The sequence below is a fragment of the Dendronephthya gigantea genome, unplaced genomic scaffold, assembly GCF_004324835.1.
Source record: "Dendronephthya gigantea isolate DGI-Jeju-01 unplaced genomic scaffold, DenGig_1.0 000142F, whole genome shotgun sequence".
NCBI classification, from domain to species: domain Eukaryota; kingdom Metazoa; phylum Cnidaria; class Anthozoa; order Malacalcyonacea; family Nephtheidae; genus Dendronephthya; species Dendronephthya gigantea.
The window spans coordinates 163,377-184,199 of NW_021163152.1; the positions used below are offsets into that span (position 1 = coordinate 163,377).

At 36.3% G+C, this 20,823-nt stretch overlaps 5 protein-coding genes across 5 annotated transcripts; all 5 read right to left on the minus strand.

Moving 5' to 3' along the window:
• Nucleotides 1-4,959: 4,959 nt before the first annotated feature.
• LOC114536654 (clustered mitochondria protein homolog) lies at nucleotides 4,960-5,868 on the minus strand. The gene has a single exon (XM_028558005.1). It carries the CDS (start codon nucleotides 5,866-5,868, stop codon nucleotides 4,960-4,962), a length of 909 nt encoding a protein of 302 aa, XP_028413806.1.
• On the minus strand, nucleotides 5,869-7,030 carry LOC114536675 (nephrocystin-3-like). Its single transcript, XM_028558025.1, has one exon. It carries the CDS (start codon nucleotides 6,999-7,001, stop codon nucleotides 5,877-5,879), a length of 1,125 nt encoding a protein of 374 aa, XP_028413826.1. The 5' UTR covers nucleotides 7,002-7,030; the 3' UTR covers nucleotides 5,869-5,876.
• Nucleotides 7,031-7,631: 601 nt separating this feature from the next.
• Nucleotides 7,632-10,112, minus strand: LOC114536655. Its single transcript, XM_028558006.1, has 3 exons — nucleotides 9,643-10,112; nucleotides 7,763-7,880; nucleotides 7,632-7,646 (listed from the first exon to the last, which is right to left on the minus strand). The coding sequence occupies exons 1-3, from the start codon at nucleotides 10,086-10,088 to the stop codon at nucleotides 7,632-7,634; spliced, it is 579 nt and encodes a 192-aa protein (XP_028413807.1). The 5' UTR covers nucleotides 10,089-10,112.
• A 2,801-nt stretch (nucleotides 10,113-12,913) lies between these two features.
• LOC114536680 (nephrocystin-3-like) lies at nucleotides 12,914-14,973 on the minus strand. Its single transcript, XM_028558031.1, has one exon. The coding sequence runs from the start codon at nucleotides 14,853-14,855 to the stop codon at nucleotides 13,671-13,673; it is 1,185 nt and encodes a 394-aa protein (XP_028413832.1). The 5' UTR covers nucleotides 14,856-14,973; the 3' UTR covers nucleotides 12,914-13,670.
• LOC114536656 lies at nucleotides 14,881-20,620 on the minus strand. Its single transcript, XM_028558007.1, has 5 exons — nucleotides 20,547-20,620; nucleotides 17,593-18,080; nucleotides 15,595-15,676; nucleotides 14,968-15,251; nucleotides 14,881-14,908 (listed from the first exon to the last, which is right to left on the minus strand). Exons 2-5 carry the CDS (start codon nucleotides 18,066-18,068, stop codon nucleotides 14,881-14,883), a joined length of 870 nt encoding a protein of 289 aa, XP_028413808.1. The 5' UTR covers nucleotides 18,069-18,080; nucleotides 20,547-20,620.
• Nucleotides 20,621-20,823: the final 203 nt, after the last annotated feature.

Sequence of the window (20,823 nt, forward strand, 5' to 3'; positions counted from 1 at the left end):
AATAACTTAAATCCACCCGCATCTGATACACAACAATCTAATCATTCCACAGCGACCATCCCTGACAACGAAATGCAGTCAACCATGACAACGCATCCCTCAACTACCACTCATATCAGATCAACTTCAAAACAACCAATCAGACGCTCTCAACGTATACAAAGTCTTAAAGAACAGCGCGAAACTTAAATATATAAAGCTATACACATGTAAATAATTTAGATATTCTGAAGAAGACTCGAAGTACCGAGTCGAAAGCTCAATAAAAAACAATTTTAAATCCGAGAACATTCATTGATAAACAAATATGCCTGGATTACAAATTTTTAATATATATATATATATATTATATATATATATATATATATATATATATATATGTAATATATATATATATATATATATTATATATATATATATATATATATATATATTATATATTATTATATATATATATATATATATATATATATATAATATATATATTATATATTATATATTATAATATATATATATATATATTATATATATATATATATATATATTTATACTATTATTATATACCACTTGTCAAAGTTTTGTTTTCGTAGCGTCTCATTGGTCGAGAGCGAATCACGCGAGAGTGACGAAATTTTGATGTCGCCAGCGCGACCCCTTGCAGAGTAAGATAGCATGTTGTCTCATGGGAAATAACAACTTTTATTGAAATTATGTCTTTTATGAATAGATATTTCGTTGTTTACCTTGTAGTTTGGTTTTTCTTTGACGTGGTATATAATAAAAAACCAATTTACCAAAAACTCAGAAAACTGCGCCTCGTGAAATATCGACAGGTCTCGGGTCCACAAAACATAATGTTTCCTTCGTTCGCAGTAAATAAGTGTTAATTATTCTGACTCGTATTCTGTATTTTCAGTTATAGAATAACAGTACAATATACATACCAAGACAAGCTAATTTCGATATAGCGCCTTCAATTATCAACAATAATAAACAATCATAAATGTACAGTAAGACTTCATGTTCGAAACACTCATTTTCAGCTATAGCTACTATATCACCGCAAGTATAGTTCTTTTAATTTTAACTAAAATTCACTCGATGTCTTATAAGAAATGTTTCTTATGCATTCATTTTAATTGCTCGAAAATTGCCTCTGTTATTTACACAGAGCTTTTCTTATTTAGCTACTATTGTTTAATTCTAATTCCTATTTCGTATTTTCAGTTAAAGAAATACAGTACTATAGTCTACATACATACCACGACAAGCTAAGTCAATATTGTCGAATATGATGCAGTCCAATCGCGATGAACACGAAACCAATATATACCTTGAGTTTTAATGCATGGCTAAACAGGGACTGCTAAAAGAAAGAAATGTATTATCTTGAATCATAATTCATAAAATATAGTATCACAAATGATATAGTATCAGAATAAGGCTTACCTTGATGAAGAAATCCCACTAGTTTAGTCAAATGTGATTTCATTTCGCCTTCGCCGCTTGCGTGAGAGGAGTTGCATTGTGAGTCGGTCTTGCGTTCATGAATACGTAACTTAGTAATTGTTTTCTTTTTTGGAGAAATTACCATATGGCAGACGACTTACAATGAGAGAAATTATTTTATATCATGTATAGAAATACACAGGGGTAAGACGTTGTGGGTGTGAACAAATTTAATATTTGGTGTTGTGAAATTTGCTTATGAAACTTGCAAGAATCAATTCTTTTTTGCTAGCATTTCTGTCTTAATGTCCAGACAACCAGGTTTAAAAAGGGACACCATGATCATGAATAGGTTTTGGTTGCAAGCTTGCAGGTGAAAGCTATTCTTGCTCGAATCTTCGAAGTATTAAAATGACACAGGCGCGATCGTAAACCAAGTTTAAATCCAGGCATATAATATCCAAATATTTACAAGAATATAGGCAAATCTATGGAGAGATTGGATTTTCTCTATAGTCAACTATGCAAATATACATCACATATTTTTTCACGTTTCGCGTTAAAGTGGCGTTTTTTGTAAAAAAAACGAAGTAAGACCAAGTTCGAAACTTCAGAACCATTGATGCACTTCATAAAGAGTGTATATTTCAAATTTTAGGAAAGCAAATTCATCATTATATGAAGGTAATTCAGGTCAAACATCGTATTCCCGAAAATGGCCAATTAAGATTTTTTCAATTAAACACGTTTCGCGCCAAAAAGGTTCATCTTGAGTGTTCTCATTTAAAAAGAATATATAGCAAACTATTTCGGACTGCTTTCCACTGTGGCGTTTTTTGCGCGCGGAAAACTTTAATATACTAAAATATGCTCGAAACTAAGTTTTTTCGATTTATTTTCCTGGCTTTTTCAAATGTGATTATATAAGGTTCAGGGGTTGTTTATATGAGCACGGTTACCCGAGATTCAACGAAGCGTGAGATGATTTTGAGGTATTGAAATGAGCAGATAACATGATCCTAGCAGACGTGTAATCACACCAACAATAGCATGTGCTTGTTTGGTGTCATAAAGACTTATTTCAATGCCTCAAAGACCTCTCACGCTTCGTTGAATCTTGGGTAACCGGGTTCATGCCTAGACCAGGAAATCTAGGCCCATCATAACAGGCGGCCTAGGCCAGGCCTAAGCCTGGGTTTACGGTAGTGTAAACACTTCGATGTGGACCTTTGCCTTACTTCTATGGCAACGCTCGGTACGAACTGGGTACGAAGTTCTAGTTAGTTACATAACGTAAAAAGGTTGTGATATGCAAACCGCTGTAACTCTAGGCCAAGTTCAGGCTGTCAAAGTGTAAGTGTAAACGCTCCGTACTAAAAAGTCTAGTCTAGGCCAGGCTCAGAAAGCCCTTCTCTGCAAGTGGAAATCCAGTTTAACGCTTACCTTTATATGAAAAATTAAGAGGAATAGGCTATTTATCATTTCTGACAAACATGGGTCCAACATGCGGCCTGCAGCTTGCGTCAGGGGAGATGCATTGCTGGTTGGTCTTTCGTTCACAATGATAGTATAATGTCTTCGTTTGAGGCGAGGGGGGAAATATCAATGGTAATAGCGGGATGAATTTTTGTGGAGCGAGAAAAAAATTAAAATCAACACATACCAAGGTTTTCAACTGTTAACGTTGTCCACTTAGAAAAGGCCGCGTTAAAGTTTGTAAACTTTCAATATGCTTTTATTTTTGTCATTTGGGCAGCAACAGAGTATATTTTTGCTTCGGAAGACTTCGTTGACTCAAAAGAACCTTTTATATTAAGAGCGCCTTTTTCGTTGAATTATTTGGGTGTTTTTTGAACTTTTCTCTTTATTTATTGCATTTTTCAAATATTTTCGATCAAAATACTCATTGCCAATTTTTGTGAATACGAGTCCTCGGTCTAGTTCAAAATCTACAGCAGCGGTCAATAATAGTGAAATACTTCATGCCATTTCTCTGTTAAACAACCCCACGCAAGCTCCACGCAAGTTAACTACATGATTAAGTTAATCGTCCAACCAACTACGTTTTGTGCAACGCAGTTAAGTCGTGCATAGTTGGATTTTACAACAGTGCCGGATTAGCGCTAATCATAGTTAGAGTTAACGACGTTTTTATACAACCGGCCCCGGATGAATAACAATAAATGACGTAACTCTTTATATACAAAAAGGATACTGAATTTGAACGCAGAAGTATTACTATTATTGCGTTATATAAGTGTTTCACATTTGAAAGTAATTGTAAATTAGGTTTGAGATGATTAATATCTATAAAAAAATATATAAATATATCGTCTCTAATGATTATATCATCCTCGTGCCATGTGGTAATCAACAACTACGTAATGGTTCCCGTGTTTTGAATGGCCTGATCTAAACACGCGGGATATGTTGCATGCGAGGGTTAAAAAAACCTCGCGAAACGAGCCGAAGGCGAGTGATTTAACGAGCTTTTCTTAACTTTTCTTGACCTAAATAAATTTAAACTATAGTTCCTTGAAAAAAAATTAAATTATCTTCAATCATCAGATGCTACTACAATATATTAGCTGCTACTAAAGCTAGTAGACTAGAGCTACCTGCTAACTAGCAACGGATATAGTAACTAGACCAGTAATCTACTACCGTATTCTAAATATATATATAGATATTATATGCGCTTCCACGCTGCTGCCTGATTAATTCTATGTAGTATTAATTTTAATTATGCTCAAATTCCCAACTGGGCTTTTATTCCATTTTTAGCTCAATAACCTATAATGCTGAGTGGAGTTCCTTTATCTCGTGTTGTGTAATTCCAGTGCTTCAGAAACGCTTCAGTCGTATCAGAGTGATCTTCTTCAAGTATTTCTTGAAGAACTTTCGCGACCAATTCTAATTTGAAATCTTCTATCTCATCTTCCAGGCTCAAAAGCCTCGCATAAATCTCATCTATGTCAGGATCATCTTTCCCAGATAGCTTCAATCTGATCTCAAGATCTTTTTTCTTCGAACCTAATGCCGACTTGTAATCTCCCATCGCAAGCTGTGTGATTGCCATACGGCTATAACTGTCAGCTATGCAAGGGTGATATTCTCCATATAGTTTTAATCGAATTTCAAGACCTTTTTTATCCGACTGTAATGCGAGGCTGTACTCTCCCATTTCACGTTTTGTCTTCCCAATCATGTGATAGCTGAAAGCTGTGTCGGAATCGTCTTCACATTTTAATTTTATTTCCAGAGCTTTTTCTTCGGACACTGATGGCGACATATAATCTTCCATATCTCTTTGTACGATTCCAATGAAGTTATAAATATGTCAGCTGTGATAGGATCACCTTTTTCATTTTTTAATCTAGTAACAAGAGCTTTATTTCCTGAATTTAATGCTGACTTATATTCTCCCATTTTATGTTTTATAATTGCGATTGACATGATTAGCTAATAGATGTGTCAGAGCAATCTTCCCCACCTCTCTTTTCTCGGATTTCAAGAGCTTTTTGTTCTGCCTTCAATGCTAACTCGTAATCTCCCATCATATGTGGTCCTCTTGTCCGTATCGGGATGATTTTCTCCGTGTAGTTTTTCTCGGATTTTAAGACCTTTTAATTTTGATTTCAATGCTAAATGGTAATTTTCCATCCAATCCTGAACAACTCTAATGTTGTGATAACTCCTGGCTGTCGCGTCGTCGTATTCTCCATACAGGTATGATCTGATTTTAAGGGCTTCTTCTTCTGACTCTAATGCTGACTTGTAATCTTTCATCTCTTTTTGTATGGTTCCAATGAATTCATAATTATTAGCTGTATCAGAATGATATTCGTTATGTTCTTTTCTGATCTTAAGCGATTTCTGTCCCGACTCTAATGCTAACTGGTGATCTCCCATCATAAATTGTAGGATTCCAATGTGCAAATGATGGTTAGCTGTGTCGGATTGATCTTCTCCATCCTGTTTTGACTTGATCTTAAGAACTTTTTCCTCCGCCTCTAATGCAGATTTGTAATCTTTCATCTGAAAGTATGTAATTCCAATCTTATAATAACTGGCAGCTATCTTAGGATGATCTTCACCAAATATTTTTAATCTGATTTGAAGAGCTTTTTCCTGCGATTTTAAAGCTGAATCATAATCTTTCAACTCGCGTTGTGTTTCTCCAATTCTGTGATAACTGTCAGCTGTGTCAGGATGATTCTCCCCATGAAGATTTATGCTTATTTGAAGAGCTTTATGATTGGACGCTAATGCTGATTTGTAATCTCCCATCGCATACTGTGTCGCCCCAATCATGACATAACTGAGGGCAGTCTCAGAATGATTTTCTCCATATAGTTTCAATCTCATTTCAAGAGCTTCTTGATTCGATTTTAATGCTGACGTGTAATCTCCCATCATGTTTTCCATCAATCCAATAAAGTTATAAATGTAAGTTGCGAGTGGATCATCTTCCTCGCAATGTTTTTTATTACGATTTCAAGTGCTTTATTTCCTGACTCGAATGCTGATTTATAATCTCCCATCTCACCCTGTGTCATTGCAATGAAGATATGATTTTCAATTGTCTCAGGATGATCTTCTCCGTATAGCTTTAATTTGATCTCAAGAGCTTTTTTCTGCGACTCTAACGCACACTTGTAATCTCCCATTTTATCTTGTGTTATTCCAATGCTGAAGTAGCTATCTGCCGTGTCAGAATGATATCCTCCAAACAGTTTTAAAGTAATTTTAAGAGACTTTAATCCTAACTCCAATGCTTTCTTGGAATCTCCTAAGGACCTTTGCGTGCCTGCAATGCTCCTATAACTGTCAGCTGTGTCGGGATGATCTTCTCCATATAGCTTTAATCTGATGTGAAGAGCTTTTTCTTGCGATGCTAATGTGGACTTGTAATCTTCCATAGAATGATATGTTATTGCTATGTTGTTGTAACTGTCAGCTGTGTCAGGATGATCTTCTCCATATAGCTTTAATCTGATATCAAGACCTTTTTGTTTCGACTCCAATGCTGACGTGTAATCTTCCAACTCATTTTGTGTGTCTCCAATGCTCTTATAACTGTCAGCTGTTGCAGGATGATTTTCTCCAAATAGTTTCAACCTGACCTTAAGAGCTTTCTCTTTTGACTCTAATGCTGACGAGTAATTTTTCATCTTATGTTGTGTTTTTCTGATGTTATAATAACTGTCAGCTGTGTCCGGATGGTCTTCTCCATATAGCCGTGATCTAATTTCAAAAGCTTTTTGTTTTGATTCCAATGCTGGCTCGTAATGTTTCATTTTATGTTGTGTGACCCCAATGCTGTGATAACTGTTAGCTGTGTCTTGATGGTCATCTCCAAATAGTTTGGTTCTGATTGCAAGAGACTTTATCTCCGACTCCAATGCAGATTTGAAATCTTTCATCTTTTGTTGTGTCATTCCAATGTTGTAGTAAATGTAAGCTGTTGCAGGATGATCCTCTCCATGTTGTTCCAAACTGACTTTGAGAGCTTCATGATGCGACTCTAAAGTTGACTTGTAAACTTTCATCTCGCCTCGTCGGACCCCATTTTCGTAGAGACTTTCAGCCGTGTCGGCATTATCTGATTCCCTCTACAAATTTTCAAATGTACGTACATAAATGTCATTTACCAGGCCCAAGGTCCGGATGGGAAATACCGCGCCTAAAGTATCGAAAAAATTCGAGGTACGGTATATTTATCTCGACCTTTGAGCTAATTGACTTAGCTCAACAAAACACAACAAATTTATTGGAAAACTGACAATTTTGTGGGTTGCCACGCAGTTGAACAAGCCAGTTCATAAATCGACTTTGGCAAAATTCCTTAAAAGGGATATACAAACCAAGCATAAGCCAATAAAAATGTGAAATAATGTTGTAAAGAACAAAGTATCTTCAATTACGCAAATAGATCGATGGGATTCTAGCGGGTGAAAAATAGGCATAAAAAATCTGAGCAAAGAAAAATTTGATTATGTTTTTACTTTGGCTCATTCGCGTACCCTTTCACAGAAGGTTTTTCAGAAATTCAAGCCGTAGTTTTTTTTCGGTTTTATCGTGTTGTTTACATTGTTTTGTTTGATGGATAGGAAACTTTATGATACCCCATGTTCGGGAGTGACGTAATTTAGCAAAGAGAAAAAATCGGCAAGACTTCCTTATAAACTAAATCGCTTTTGAACGCAGTGATATCGCACTCAGAAAGATATAGATAATCAATTACCATCGCGCACTGTGCGTTAAAAAGATCTGTTACCTTTTTGTTGTCTTTTTCAAAAGATATATTTACCTGAATATGTTTTAACCCCTCACTATCAACAGCATCCATACTGATATCACTCATCATCTCGCTAAGCTCCCTCATGACATTGCTCGTCATCTCGCCATGCACCCTCTTTAAATAAGATCTGTATTTTGCAACAAAATAACGATGCTTGTATTAATGTACATAAAAGGATATTGTAAGAAACCCATGTGCTCATTCTCTCTGTGCATTTTTCGAAATTTCAATCCCTTCCTAGTTTTTAATCTAGGTCAGTTCCATTTGGTCGTTGCTTTTTAATAAGTCGCGACTGTGTAACATCCACACACAACAAAAACACAATATTAACTTCATCTGCAAAATCGAATGTGAATAACCTTAAACAAAGACTTTTAGTGCATTAAAGGGATGCGGTAATAAAAATTATCTTCGTCTATTTTAAAAGAACGTCATGAATCTCAAATTATAGCGTTTAAATTGTTAGAGTTCTAAACAAAAGTGTAAACATGTAGCTGTTATTTTTTAAGCGTTAACCCTGATTGACGTCACGTAATTAGATCTCATTATAAAACAAGATGGCGGATATTATACATTTAATGTATGCTCCCGAGGGAAATAGTGAGTTTTGTTTTCCCAAGAGTCTTAATGTTTCCCGAGACGAGGTCGAGGGAAACATTGAGACTCGAGGGAAAACAAAACTCACTATTTCCCGAGGTAGTGTAGATTAAGTGTTTTGTTATATAGGAACAATAACATAGCAAAGGTTTTAGTAGTTATATTGCATTGCATGCTAATTATTAGTTTAATAAGTATATCCCATTTATGTCAATTACCAAGTATACTCGTATTAATTTCATGTGATAGGTTACTATAGTTTGTCTGCTTATCATATTTTAGTTCGAAACGATGCAATATTCTCAATCGACCTCTTCGACCCAAACCTGTATATATCCTGTCAATAAATTATCGAAATTCCTACGTCGAGTTCGTTTCATTCTACGCACCACGTCTACCCTGTAGATTTATTGGGAACTCGTTGACATTGAATTTCTGTCCCAGTGAAGCTACACTACGAAATGTTAATTACTGAAAAGTCAAAACATCCGCAGTTGCCAATTATACATCAATCAAAAATACACTGAATTGTATTGCAATTTGCATTATTATAAAAATGACACGGTGTAATATGGTTCTATCAGGGAATGCACTAAAGATTTGTTACTTGGATGGTTCAAAATTTCAAATCGTAATTTCTTGTGACTTCTAGCTCATTAGTTAATTGTTGTGACGAATTCGAATATTTGAAGTAAAAAACCGCTCGTGCTACACTCCCCAAAGACGAGGAAATATTTTGACGTTTGATCACAAATATGTGGGATGTGCCCGAAGAACTAAATAATTTCTTACAAACTCCTGAAACTAAAGATTTATTTTACGATTCGTACGCGTACTCCCATTACAGACAGATGAAGACAAATGTCTACTTTTCTGATATGTCAGAGAAATTTAAAAAACCTTTGAAAAAATGTTCTATCCCACCTTAGGTAGCCCAGGAGTATATATGCTCTGTTTTATATTGAAATCTCGCAAATGAATTTAGGGGTCAATTACATGAGGCGAGTAGACCCGGCTAAACGAGTTGGACCGCTTTGCTGAGTGATCCGCTTCTTAAATGTTCAACCCAGATAATTATTAATATTTGGATTACTTGGGAAGCGAGCGAGTTGTCTCGTCTGTAATCGCTTTTTGACAAGTTGGCTCGGCGAAGCGGGACACAAAATGAGACTAACGAATAAGCTGCATGATAGGTCTGCTTACCCCGCGACTGGCATGTCGCACGCAATCGTACTTTCTTACTCGCACCGGCAAAGTGAGTCAACCCGTTTTTTGGTCGATTACATGCATACCTCGTTTTTATGGCGTCCCTTGTCTCATTCACCTCCTCCATGTTCTCAATCTTCACCTTCAGTCCTTCAACTTTAATTCCAACCAGCGACAGTTCTTCGTGCAAGCGTTCCTTCATCTTTCCTGATTCGTAATCCGCCAAGACTTCCAGAAACCTTTCGTCTGTGAAACAGTGTAACTCAAAATGCAAAGATCCTGGTCGAATGTCACGAACGTCCTGATCATCGCGTTCGCCACCAACACTTTTTTTAACTGCACCCTCGATTATTGGTTTTAATGAATTATAACCAACATACACAGTTCCCAGACCTAGTCCTATTCCAAGTCCTATTCCCAGTGTTTTAGCTACTTCCACATTGTCAGTGGAAACACCGATCAAAAATATCCCGCCAAAGAGTGTTATACCAGCTCGTAGAACCTTCCCACCTTCGGATAATGCTTTTTCCATTCAGGAGTTATGAGAATTACGAAGAAATCGCTATTCTATAGAAGTAAAATGCTATATTAATCACTCGTTAGACGATGAATTAACGCAGCCATAGCAAAGTAATTAGTCTTTATATTTAACAGGACTAAGGAATTTTAGCATCTTGTCGTATGTTAGAAAATCCAGCGTGAAAATAACTGCTCTACTTCTACAACATCCGCCACGACATATTGGAGTATATGCGTATAATTGTAGCGAGCTGAAAACCACTTTTTATGCATTTAACATAATCAGTGAATGCATAAGGAAAGTTGTCTTACTTTAAGCAATAAAATTAGGATAAAAACGTTGAACAAATCCGTGCCTGATACACTTTCTAGTCCGGCACAATTACGACGTCGCTGTACTTGGAAGATGCCAGAATAATTGTTGCTTCTCAATAATATGCAGTGATGCATGCACTTTCATTGTTTTATAAATATACAAATGTCATGTCAACAGGCATACATTCTTTGAGGCACCCAAATAAAATAAAAAGTAAACAAGTAATAAAAAAGTAAACACGTACCTTTTTAAAGCACTTATAAGCTTGTAGATTATGAATTATTGCTCTTACACCGCTTTGTCTTGAACTGTATCAATTTCTTCTTAGTTATTTGTCATTCTTTATCTTGTTTCTTCTCGTTTTATTTTGCACAAAGTTTATGAAACGCTTTTAATCACAAAAGAGTTTATACGAAATGACAGTTAAATTGCTAACGTTCTCATTGAAATGCAAACTCTCTGTCTTAGCCAATCAGAACGAACGTTTTTTATTACCAGTCGTTAGTCGCGCATGCGCATAACTGACAAAACGGTCCAACGTCGACCGTCCATGACATAGAATTTCGACAACTTTGGCTTCAGCTATGCTCTCTCGGGTTCCGGGTGTAATTCCTAATGTCCGACCGGAATTAGTACCCTCGCACGCGCTCCACTCCCACAGTGCTGCATTACGCTAGAGCAATATTCTATTGTTGATGTTAACAAGGTTTTCTTAGATATAACTATAGCCTAGCCTAAAATAAAGACTGGCAAGGACGAAATACAGGGTTCTCAAAAAACCCCAAAACCATTGAAATCACCTCTTGGTATAATTTATAAACATTTAAATGAATATTCGCGAATTTTCACCGTGAAGATTAATTTAATTAAAATGATTTGATTGAATTTAATTAGATTAATTTGATTAAAATGCTAAATTTATAAATTGATTTAGAAAATGCGAAATACAATGAATTGCCAGAAAGAAGGGGCATGTTGAAGGTCATGGTGTTTGTGTTGTAAATTTAAATATTGTTATCCATATTCGTAAAGTGAATAATATTGTTAATGATTCATTTGTGGGTACAAACAAATTTTACTATCAGCATAAAATGGCTTATGCCAAATATTAATACACTAGTGGCTGAGTGAGTGTCTCCCAAACGGTGCTTAGAATTTTAAACTCTAACTATAAAATTGTTATGGATGATTTCAATCATTTTTAGTTTTTTTAGATACCCTGTATACATCATCGTTGATCTCAAAAATTTTCATAGAAATCATCATATTACGCCATCAGCTTGACTGAAATGTTTGGTTCTGGCAATATAGTTTTGTAAAAATTAAAAAATGATACCAGTTGCTGCCAACGATCTATACGATCGTCCAATTCAGAGCTATTCAAAAGTACTGTTCATTAGAACGGAAAGTTGAGAAAGTCCAGCAATGTCCGAATACCATGTGGTTTTCTATAGCCTGATATGATTAGCTGTCAAAATCATTTATCGCGTTTTCACCTGAACAAAATGTTTCTTCAAAATTGCTCTTGGCAGAGTTTCCACAGTCAAGGGAAATTTCCTTTGAAAAAAGTTTCAGTATGGGAGAAGGGTTTATCATGAATTGCATAAATTATGCGTTGCAATAATAATTAGTATTAGTACCTAATAGTAATTAATTTTAGTTAGTTAAATAAATATTATTATAAAATAACATGTATATAACGCGTGTTCTGATTGGTCGAAGCCCGTGTTTGGATCAGGCCATCCAAACGCGGAAACCGTTAAGTAATTGTATAATGCGCGAAATTAGAATTAAAGTGCCAAAGAACGAGTGCCATTTCCCCTCTAATGAGGCTTCAAAGTGGAAAAGGGCACCATGCCCAAGAAGGACACTATAGCTCCACAGGTATCACGCAACAAAGGGAGCAACAAAGGGACTGGGATCAGCATGTTTTGAACCAGTTTTTACATTGGGCACCAGTTTCGAGTACTCTGTCACCAAATGGCAGTAAGTGGTCTCCCTTTTTTCAGGATTTTTCATGCGATTACCGAACCCTCTATAAAATTCATCAAATATGTGCAACTACATTATATAAAATACGATCATAGCGGAATACCAATACCGAGGCTGAGCACGGATGAAATTGTTACGGGTGAAATTGGTACGGGTGCTGCGGCGATAAATTCAGTGTAGTGTATAAACGAGGCTAAAAAGTCCATTTTACTTTTTGTTAAATGTTCTGATTATCTTCTCTACAAGATTTTGCCCCATTTTATTTTGAACGTTCTGATCATCGCGTAACCAGGCACACAAATTCAAATTATATTCTCTGTGTGCATGGACCTAAATTTGAGATCATGCAGCGACGCATGCGCAAGCTTATAATCTATGCATTGTGTAACAAAATCTGTGTAAGATATTTTATGGAGAGTGGGTAGTCTTTCTTTAGGCGTGATATGCATGAAATTTGGTCTTGGGTTTTAATGATTTAACCACATCATAACTACACATCGTTTCTCATTTATCGTTGCTTAATTCCCATGTTTTGTATATATTTAGCTCACAGAAGTTCTTAATATAGATATACTTATATGGAGGCTGCTATCGCCAACGAATGCATAAAACAAAGCTACTCTAAACTAATGGCCTTTACATAGGACTGATTGAAGACGTGGAAGACGTTATAACATTTGTTAAATGTACAAAAGGTTGCGAGTACATCGTGTCAGTATCAACGCTTACCACCTTGAAAAAATACAAATCTCATTTAGTGTAAATATGCGTTGCAATGTTTCTTGTCTTTCCAACAAGAGAATGCGTGATTGGACTCTCTCGTGATTGGACTCATAGCAGGGGTTAGTTGCCCATTGCTAAATGCTTGAGACTGTTGAGTTTTTCGTACGCCCCTCTTTTTCTCCGAATTTCAATATGCATGCATTCATATAAGAGTTTTGATTTGATCAGTACTACAATATCTAAAGCAATAGAAATAAGATTATTACCACATATTTGTTGGCCCTAATTTAACTGATTATAAGTGTGATACTTGTATATTTCATCTTTGACTTCGTTAACTCTTTCGTCATCAAATCTTCGTTTACCTTTCTGAAACTTTAGGAAACCTAATGTTCAGCTGAAATTTTCTAGAATCTTCATATTCTCTTCTTCAAAATGGCGGCTTTTTGTATCTGTCCAGTGCTTGCCTTATTACTCAAAAGGTCTTGCACGTGGTGGGTAAATTTAGGTTTAGAGCCTGTTCGTGCGAGTCTAATGCAGACTTGTAATATTAAACATACAGTTTCAGTCTGCTAATGCGATATCTTTGTGTGCGTCCAATACTACATTAAGGTCCTTAACTGAACGTTGTGTAACACCAATTGCCTGATTTATTTCTACGGTGTCAGGATGCTGCTCTCCAAATAGTTTTTGTCTGATTTCAAGAGCTTTTTGGTACGATTCTAATGCTAACTTGTAATTTTTCATCCTTTGGTGTATTATTCCCGTGCGGTAATAACTGTCAGCTGTCTCAGGATGATTTTCTCCAAATAGTTTTAATCTGATTTCGAAAGCTTTTTGGTGCGAATGTAATGCTGTCTTGTAGTCTTTCATCTTATTTTGTGTAACTCCCATGCTGTTAAAACTGTCAGCTGTGTCAGGATGATCTTCTCCACATAGTTTCAATCTGATTTCGAAAGCTTTTTGTTTGAATTCTAATGCTGATTTATAATCTTTTATCTCATGTTTTGTGACTCCAATCGTGTTATAACTGTCAGCTGTATCGGGATGATCTTCTCCAAATAGTTTCAACCTGATTTCAAGAGCTTTTTGTTTCGATTCTAATGCTGATTTGTAATCTTTTATCTCATGTTGTGTGATTCCAATGCCGTTATAACTGTCAGCTGTGTCAGGATGATCTTCTCCAAGTAGTTTCAATCTGATTTCAAGACCTTTTTGTTTCGATTCTAATGCGAATTTGTAATCTTTTATCGCATGTTGTGTGATTCCAATGCCGTTATAACTGTCAGCTGTGTCAGGATGTTCCTTTCCATGTAGTTGAAATTTGACTCGAAGAGCTTTTTGACCCCACGCTGCCTGATACTCTTTCATCCCATGTTGCCTGGCTCCAATAGCATGATAACTGTCATCTGTCTCACGATTATTTTCTCTAGATAATTTTAACCTGATTGCGAGAGCTTTTTTTTCGGACTCTAATGATGATTTGTAATGTCTCATCGCGCGCTGTGTGGTCCCAATACTGTCGTAGCTGTCAGCTACGCTAGGATGATCTTCTCCACATAGTTTTAATTTGATTTCAAGAGCTTTTTGGTGCAAATGCAATGCTGATATAAAATGTTTCATGTTGTATCGTGTGCATCCAATGTTATTATAGCTGTCAGCTGTGTCAGGATGAACTTTTCCGCATACTTTTAATCTGATTTCAAGTGCTTTTTGATAGGTGTTTAATGCTGAATTATAATCTTTCATTTTGTCGTGTGTGTATCCAATGTTGTTATAAACGGTAGCTGTGTCGGGATGATCTTCTCCATATAGTTTTAATGTGATTTGAAGAGCTTTCTGATGCGAAGCCAATGCTGACTTGAAATCTTTCATCTTATTTTGTGTACATCCAATATTGTTATAACTGCTAGCTGTGTCGGGATGATCTTCTCCATGAAGTTTCAATCTGATGTGAAGAGCTTTTTTATACGAAACTAACGCTGACTTGAAATCTTTCATCTCATTTTGTTCGTATCCAATATTTTCATAACTGCTAGCTGTGTCGGGATGATCTTCTCCATATTGCTTTACGCTAATTTCAGGAGCTTTTTGTTTAGATTCCAGTACTGAACCGCGGTTAACAATTTCTGTTTGTACTTTAGCCTAGGAAGTTAATTGTCCTTATGAGAGTTATTTGTAATTTTCCTTTTTTAGGCCGTAGCTAGAAGCTAATTGGGGGTGGGGAGGATATTCTTATGTTCGTCTTATGCCTCACCGATTTCTCTTGATAGCGATTGTTTCACGTGTACTTGAACATTAATATATAAATTTCACCTCCCCCGAATTAAACTTCTAGCTCCGGCCTTGTTTTAGTGTGTCATACGAATGTTCTCATCAAACTCGAAATTCGGTTCATACCTTGGGATCAAAGCGACAAGAAATTTTTAACACATTCATCGGTTTTAAAAACGCATTCGCAAAATTTAACCAGCTAAAATTTGCCTACCTCCTTATCTTTATTGTCATTCTCCACATCACTAATAACAAGATTTTCGATGTCGCTAACAGAAATATTCTTTGTCCGGGACCTGCGTATATTGTGAATAGAATAGAATAAAGATTTACAATATCGACTATATAGTACTATACTTCGAACAGTATAATTCTCTATTAAGAAAATTATTGCGTTATTGTTAATTCAAGCTACCTCGTATAGTAACCGAGAATCTGCTTAACTGTCAATTTAACGTGGATGTAATAGCCCGCGCATCGGTTCTGCTCACAATATGTGAGCGCACTTTAATTTAAAAATTGACAAAATTTGCAACGATTCGTAACGTAACGAACCTAAATAGTGTTAGATAGTATAAAGAGTATGATGTTCAAAATTTAGTTTTACAAGCGTTTGTTTACACACGGACTTGACTTCCGGAAGCACTTAAGATTATGGCAGTCGTTTTCTCAAAGTTATTTATACCGGGTGTATTTAAACATTGTAAAGGTACTTTAAAACAAAAAATAGCGCGGCGATTTTTAAATTTTGCCGTGTAAACAGACATAATAACTACTAGCGGGCAGGCCAGTAATTTTGAAACATGGCACCGTACCAAAAAACAGAGTTGCAGCAGCAATTTTTATTGTTGATCATGCGCAGATTAAAAATTACTGCGAAATGAAAGTGAAAACAAGTAGGGGAAAGCAATGGTCGGACGTGAAAACGAAGAATTTAATAGAAACTTGGGGGTATGAAGTCATTCAATACGTTATGATAAGCAAAACACCGAAACTGAAAGAAACAAAAAGATTCGGTTTTTTAACAACGCATTTATGGCAGGATTACTCGATGACCTAAACAATTGTGTCCAATTTCCTCTTTTCCTCAACCAAGTCATGTTGATTTGATTTAATTGTTGCATCTCTGCTTTGTTAATACCCGCCATTTAAGTTTCCTGCCATTCTCTGGCAGAATGGTAGTGCACGGCTGACTTATATATATTAACGGCAATTGACGACAACAAAAAAATGATGGCGAATGTACTTTTTACCAGAGTGCATTGCGGTCGGAAATCGTTTTAAAAAGCGAAGTTTGAAGTTTTTTGAAGGACAGATGTAAGAAAGGAGGTTATTTTCTTTGTTGTTTTAAAGTTTCATATCATTAGGTGATTTTTTTCGCATGCTTTGTTAGTCATTTATGCTTGATGCTCGTAATGCATTGTGGTGAAATGTACATGCTACCATCTTTTTCGTTATGTTCAATTGGTTATGGGTGCCAAAAGTATTATATTGGGCGCCTTTAGGATTTTGTGGCACGCGAAACGAGAAAGAAAAATGCCGTGTAAACACATCGCGGTGACAAAAATTTGTTACTTGGATGGTTCAAAATTTCAAACCGCAGTTTCTTGTGACAAATAAAAAACAGCTCGTGCTACAATTCCCAAAGACGAGGATTTAGACGTTTGTTCACAAATATGTGGGATGTGTCCGAAGAACTAAAACTTTTTCTTACCAACTGCTGAAACTAAAGATTTCTTTTACGATTCCTACGCGTACTCCCATAGAAGACATTTAGAAAATGTCTACTTTTCTGATATGTCAGAGAAATTTAAAAAACCTTGGAGAAAATGTTCTACCCGACCATAGGTAGCCCGGAAGTATATATGTTATGTTTCATATTGCAGTCTCGCAAATAAATTTAGAGGTCGATTACATGAGGCGAGTTGAGCCGGCTAAACGAGTTCGACCGCTTTGCTGAGTTACCCGCTTCTTAAATGTTTAACCTAAGTATTAACAGATTGCGAGTCAACTTGCTTAGACGAGACATAAATTGCCCACAACTGTAATCGCTTTTTGACAAGTTGGCTCGGCGAAGCGGGACACGAAATGAGACTAATGAATGAGCTGCATGATTGGTCTGCTTGTCTCGCGACTGGTATGTCGCACGTAATCGTACTTTCTAACTCGCACCGGCAAAGTTAGTCAATTCGTTTTTTGGTCAATTATATACCTCGTTTTTATGGCGTCCCTTGTCTCATTCACCTCCTCCATGTTTTCAATCTTCACCTTCAGTCCTTCCACTTTAATTCCAACCAGAGAAAGTTCTTCCTGCAAGCGTTCCTTCATCCTTCCTGATTCGTAATCCGCCAAGACTTCCAGAAATCTTTCGTCTGTGAAACAATGTAACTCAAAATGCAAACATCCAGGTCGAATGTTCCGAACGTCCTGGTCATCGCGTTCGCCACCAACACCTTTTTTAACTGCACCTTCGATTATTGGTTTTAATGAATTATAAGCCACATACACAGCTCCCAGACCTAATCCTATTCCCAGTCCTACTCCTAGTCCTTGTCCCAGTCCTTGTCCTAGCGTTTTCGCTGTTCCACACACTTCCTTTGCTACTTCTACATTGTCCGTGGCAACAGTGATCGCAAATAAACCACCAAATACTGATGCACTAGTTCGTAAAACCGATGCCTGTGCCATACATGAGATATGCTAAAAGATATTAAAATATAACATTAGCAGCCCAAGAATAAGCGTGTGCCATCAATGTTTATGACTAATGTTAAGGTATGGGCTCTGCTAAGACCTAGAAGATGATAAGTTCCCTGACCTTCTGACGAAAAAAAATTGAAATACGTATTTGCCGTGAATATTTTGGCCTCACACCTGGATGCCAGAGGTTGTGGCCCACGTCAGTTTTTCACTAATACATGAAAGTGATTGAAAGTGATTTTCGCTATACTATATTATATAAAAACAATGGCGTGACCTTAACCTCTGGCATCCCGGTGGGGGACAAGATAACTTACGTCATATACGTAAAATGCCGTAACTTTCCCTTGACCCTTTAACTACCTGCATGAAAGCTTTTTTCATCAGTGGTTAAGAAAATTAATTGTTTTGTATTTTAATATTTTTGCCAAGGGCGTTTCCCTTTATGTGGCCAAAATGGAGGACTGGTCATATTTTGAATTAAAACAGAGTATATTTCGTTAAAAATAAAGCGGTAAACTGACTGCATTTCCTGTGTCAGACAGATGTAAATAACGATTAACTTGAATGCAGATTTCTTTAAACCCTCTAGAATACATGTAGTAATCTATTTGTACTATAATACAATAGTGCCGGTCTAGCTGTTTTAACGGTATAAAGGAAAACGCCCCATATGTTTCTACTAGACTCTATTGATATTTTTGCCTTTCTCTTTTACATGGTTAATTCGTAAGCTCTTGCGGAAGTTGCTTTCCTTAGCGTTATATAGGAACATAAACATTGATGTCGCACGCTTATTTTTGGGCTGTATGTGTACATAATAAAGTACAATAATCACTGAGCGAGTAAGCGCCGTGCCAGGGTCCTAATCCGCTCAAAAACTAAGCGAAATTTTCCGCGGTTCGGAAGTTTTTTCTGTCATTTCTAAAGTACATATATACCACTTGTTAACCGAATTTGAAGTCCGTACTAGAAAAATATCAGACCGAGGTCTTAACAGCACGGACCGAGCGATAGCGAGGTCCGTACATAAAAGACCGAGGTCTGATATTTTTCCTGTACGGACCGAACGTATTCGGGTAATAAGGGATTTATTATATGTCATACAATATTTAGTTTTTTTATTTATACAATGCGCTGCAGCATTCTTGCCGGCTCTTTCGCCAGCCAGTCGCCAAGCAAGCACTGAAGTGGCTTCCAAAACTTTGTTTATTACTCGTTAAATAAGAATGATACAGTAATATAAACACTAAAGTCAAAGATGAATAAATATAATATTCACATGTACTAAATAATGCTCTTCTTCGTCCATTCTCCGTCGATATTTTTCGTTTCAAAAATAAAAGTGCAAGCTTGTTTTTGTTCAGAAATACGAGAGTTCACTCACTGTATGAGAGTTGGACCGTTACTACGGCAACGGTCTAATACTGAGGGATTCCAGACCGGCAAAGAACCAATCAGCACACGCCCTTTTCACACGCCATCTCCTGAGACACGTAGTCAACTGAAACATTCAATCAACTCACAAAGAGCAATGTCATGTGAAACTTGTTGATATCCGGATTTCTCTTCAATAACCTGACACTAACAACGCTACTTTTAAATATTCTAAATATCCATGCACTCTAGTTCCAAAAATTTGAGAATTTCTTCGACTCACGGCAGTTCCTAATGACCTAATGATATTAATTGCTTATCTATCTTCTGAATGAAAATTTCACTGTAAGGTCAGCGATATCGTCTTAAGTCTTTGACATGCTTTATTATAGTCGACTGAATCCGTGCGTTTTCTCCACGTCATATTTTTCGAAACGATGGGTTCCTAAACGTTGTGGAAATTCAACAATTTCTAGCACCTGGGGATTTATTAAGAATAGGATAGCTATGATAGAGTTTAAGTTTGGTGTCAGGAACCAAGGCGAATCTCTTTGCATGTTTATTATTATTCAATCTCTATAGAAGTATCGTTATTCTATATCGCTATAAGTAGAATAGTAATAAATGCGAAGTTTTTTGCGTCGTTTTATTTTTGGTTTGTGTCATTTTAAAGCGAAGACAGACATATCTTCTCAAGGTTGATTCATCATCGCCGACAAGTGAACAATTGCATGGCTTTTATTGACTGTAAGTTTCGAAACGCATATCGACTTGGCACAACCATTAGTAACTATAATATGTCCCGATGTGTAAAATTTCCGACTGCTCTATTAGAGTCAGTACTACCTCTTCAAAGAGCTTCAATCGTGAGTTGTATAATATTGCGAAAATTGATCTTTGTACTCTAATGCCGAAGTGAATTCGATAATCCTTGACTTATGAATTACGGTATTTTGAAACTTACAGTATCTCTACCACAACAACGAACACTTTATAAACAAAAGTATGCTCAAATCAGTTACTAAAGAGTAATATATCAAACCAAAACGCTACATACTGTTCATGCAAATACATACTATAAAATGGTACCTCAAGTTTCGAATACTTTGTGTGTAAACGTCAGTAAATAATGATTTTCTCTGGCTAATGCAGCATAATATTCGTAAAGGCGTAGCGTGACTTTCTTAACTGAGGGGGGGGGCGGTGTCAACACCTAAATTTTTCCGACGACAAACACGTCACACTTGAAGCTCCTGTAAAGAAAGCATACAGCCTTTTGCTCGGTTGGTGCAAGGTTTAATTATTGTATCATTTGTAAATTAAAATAAATAGCTTTAAAAATAACTATCTACAGTATATATAAACA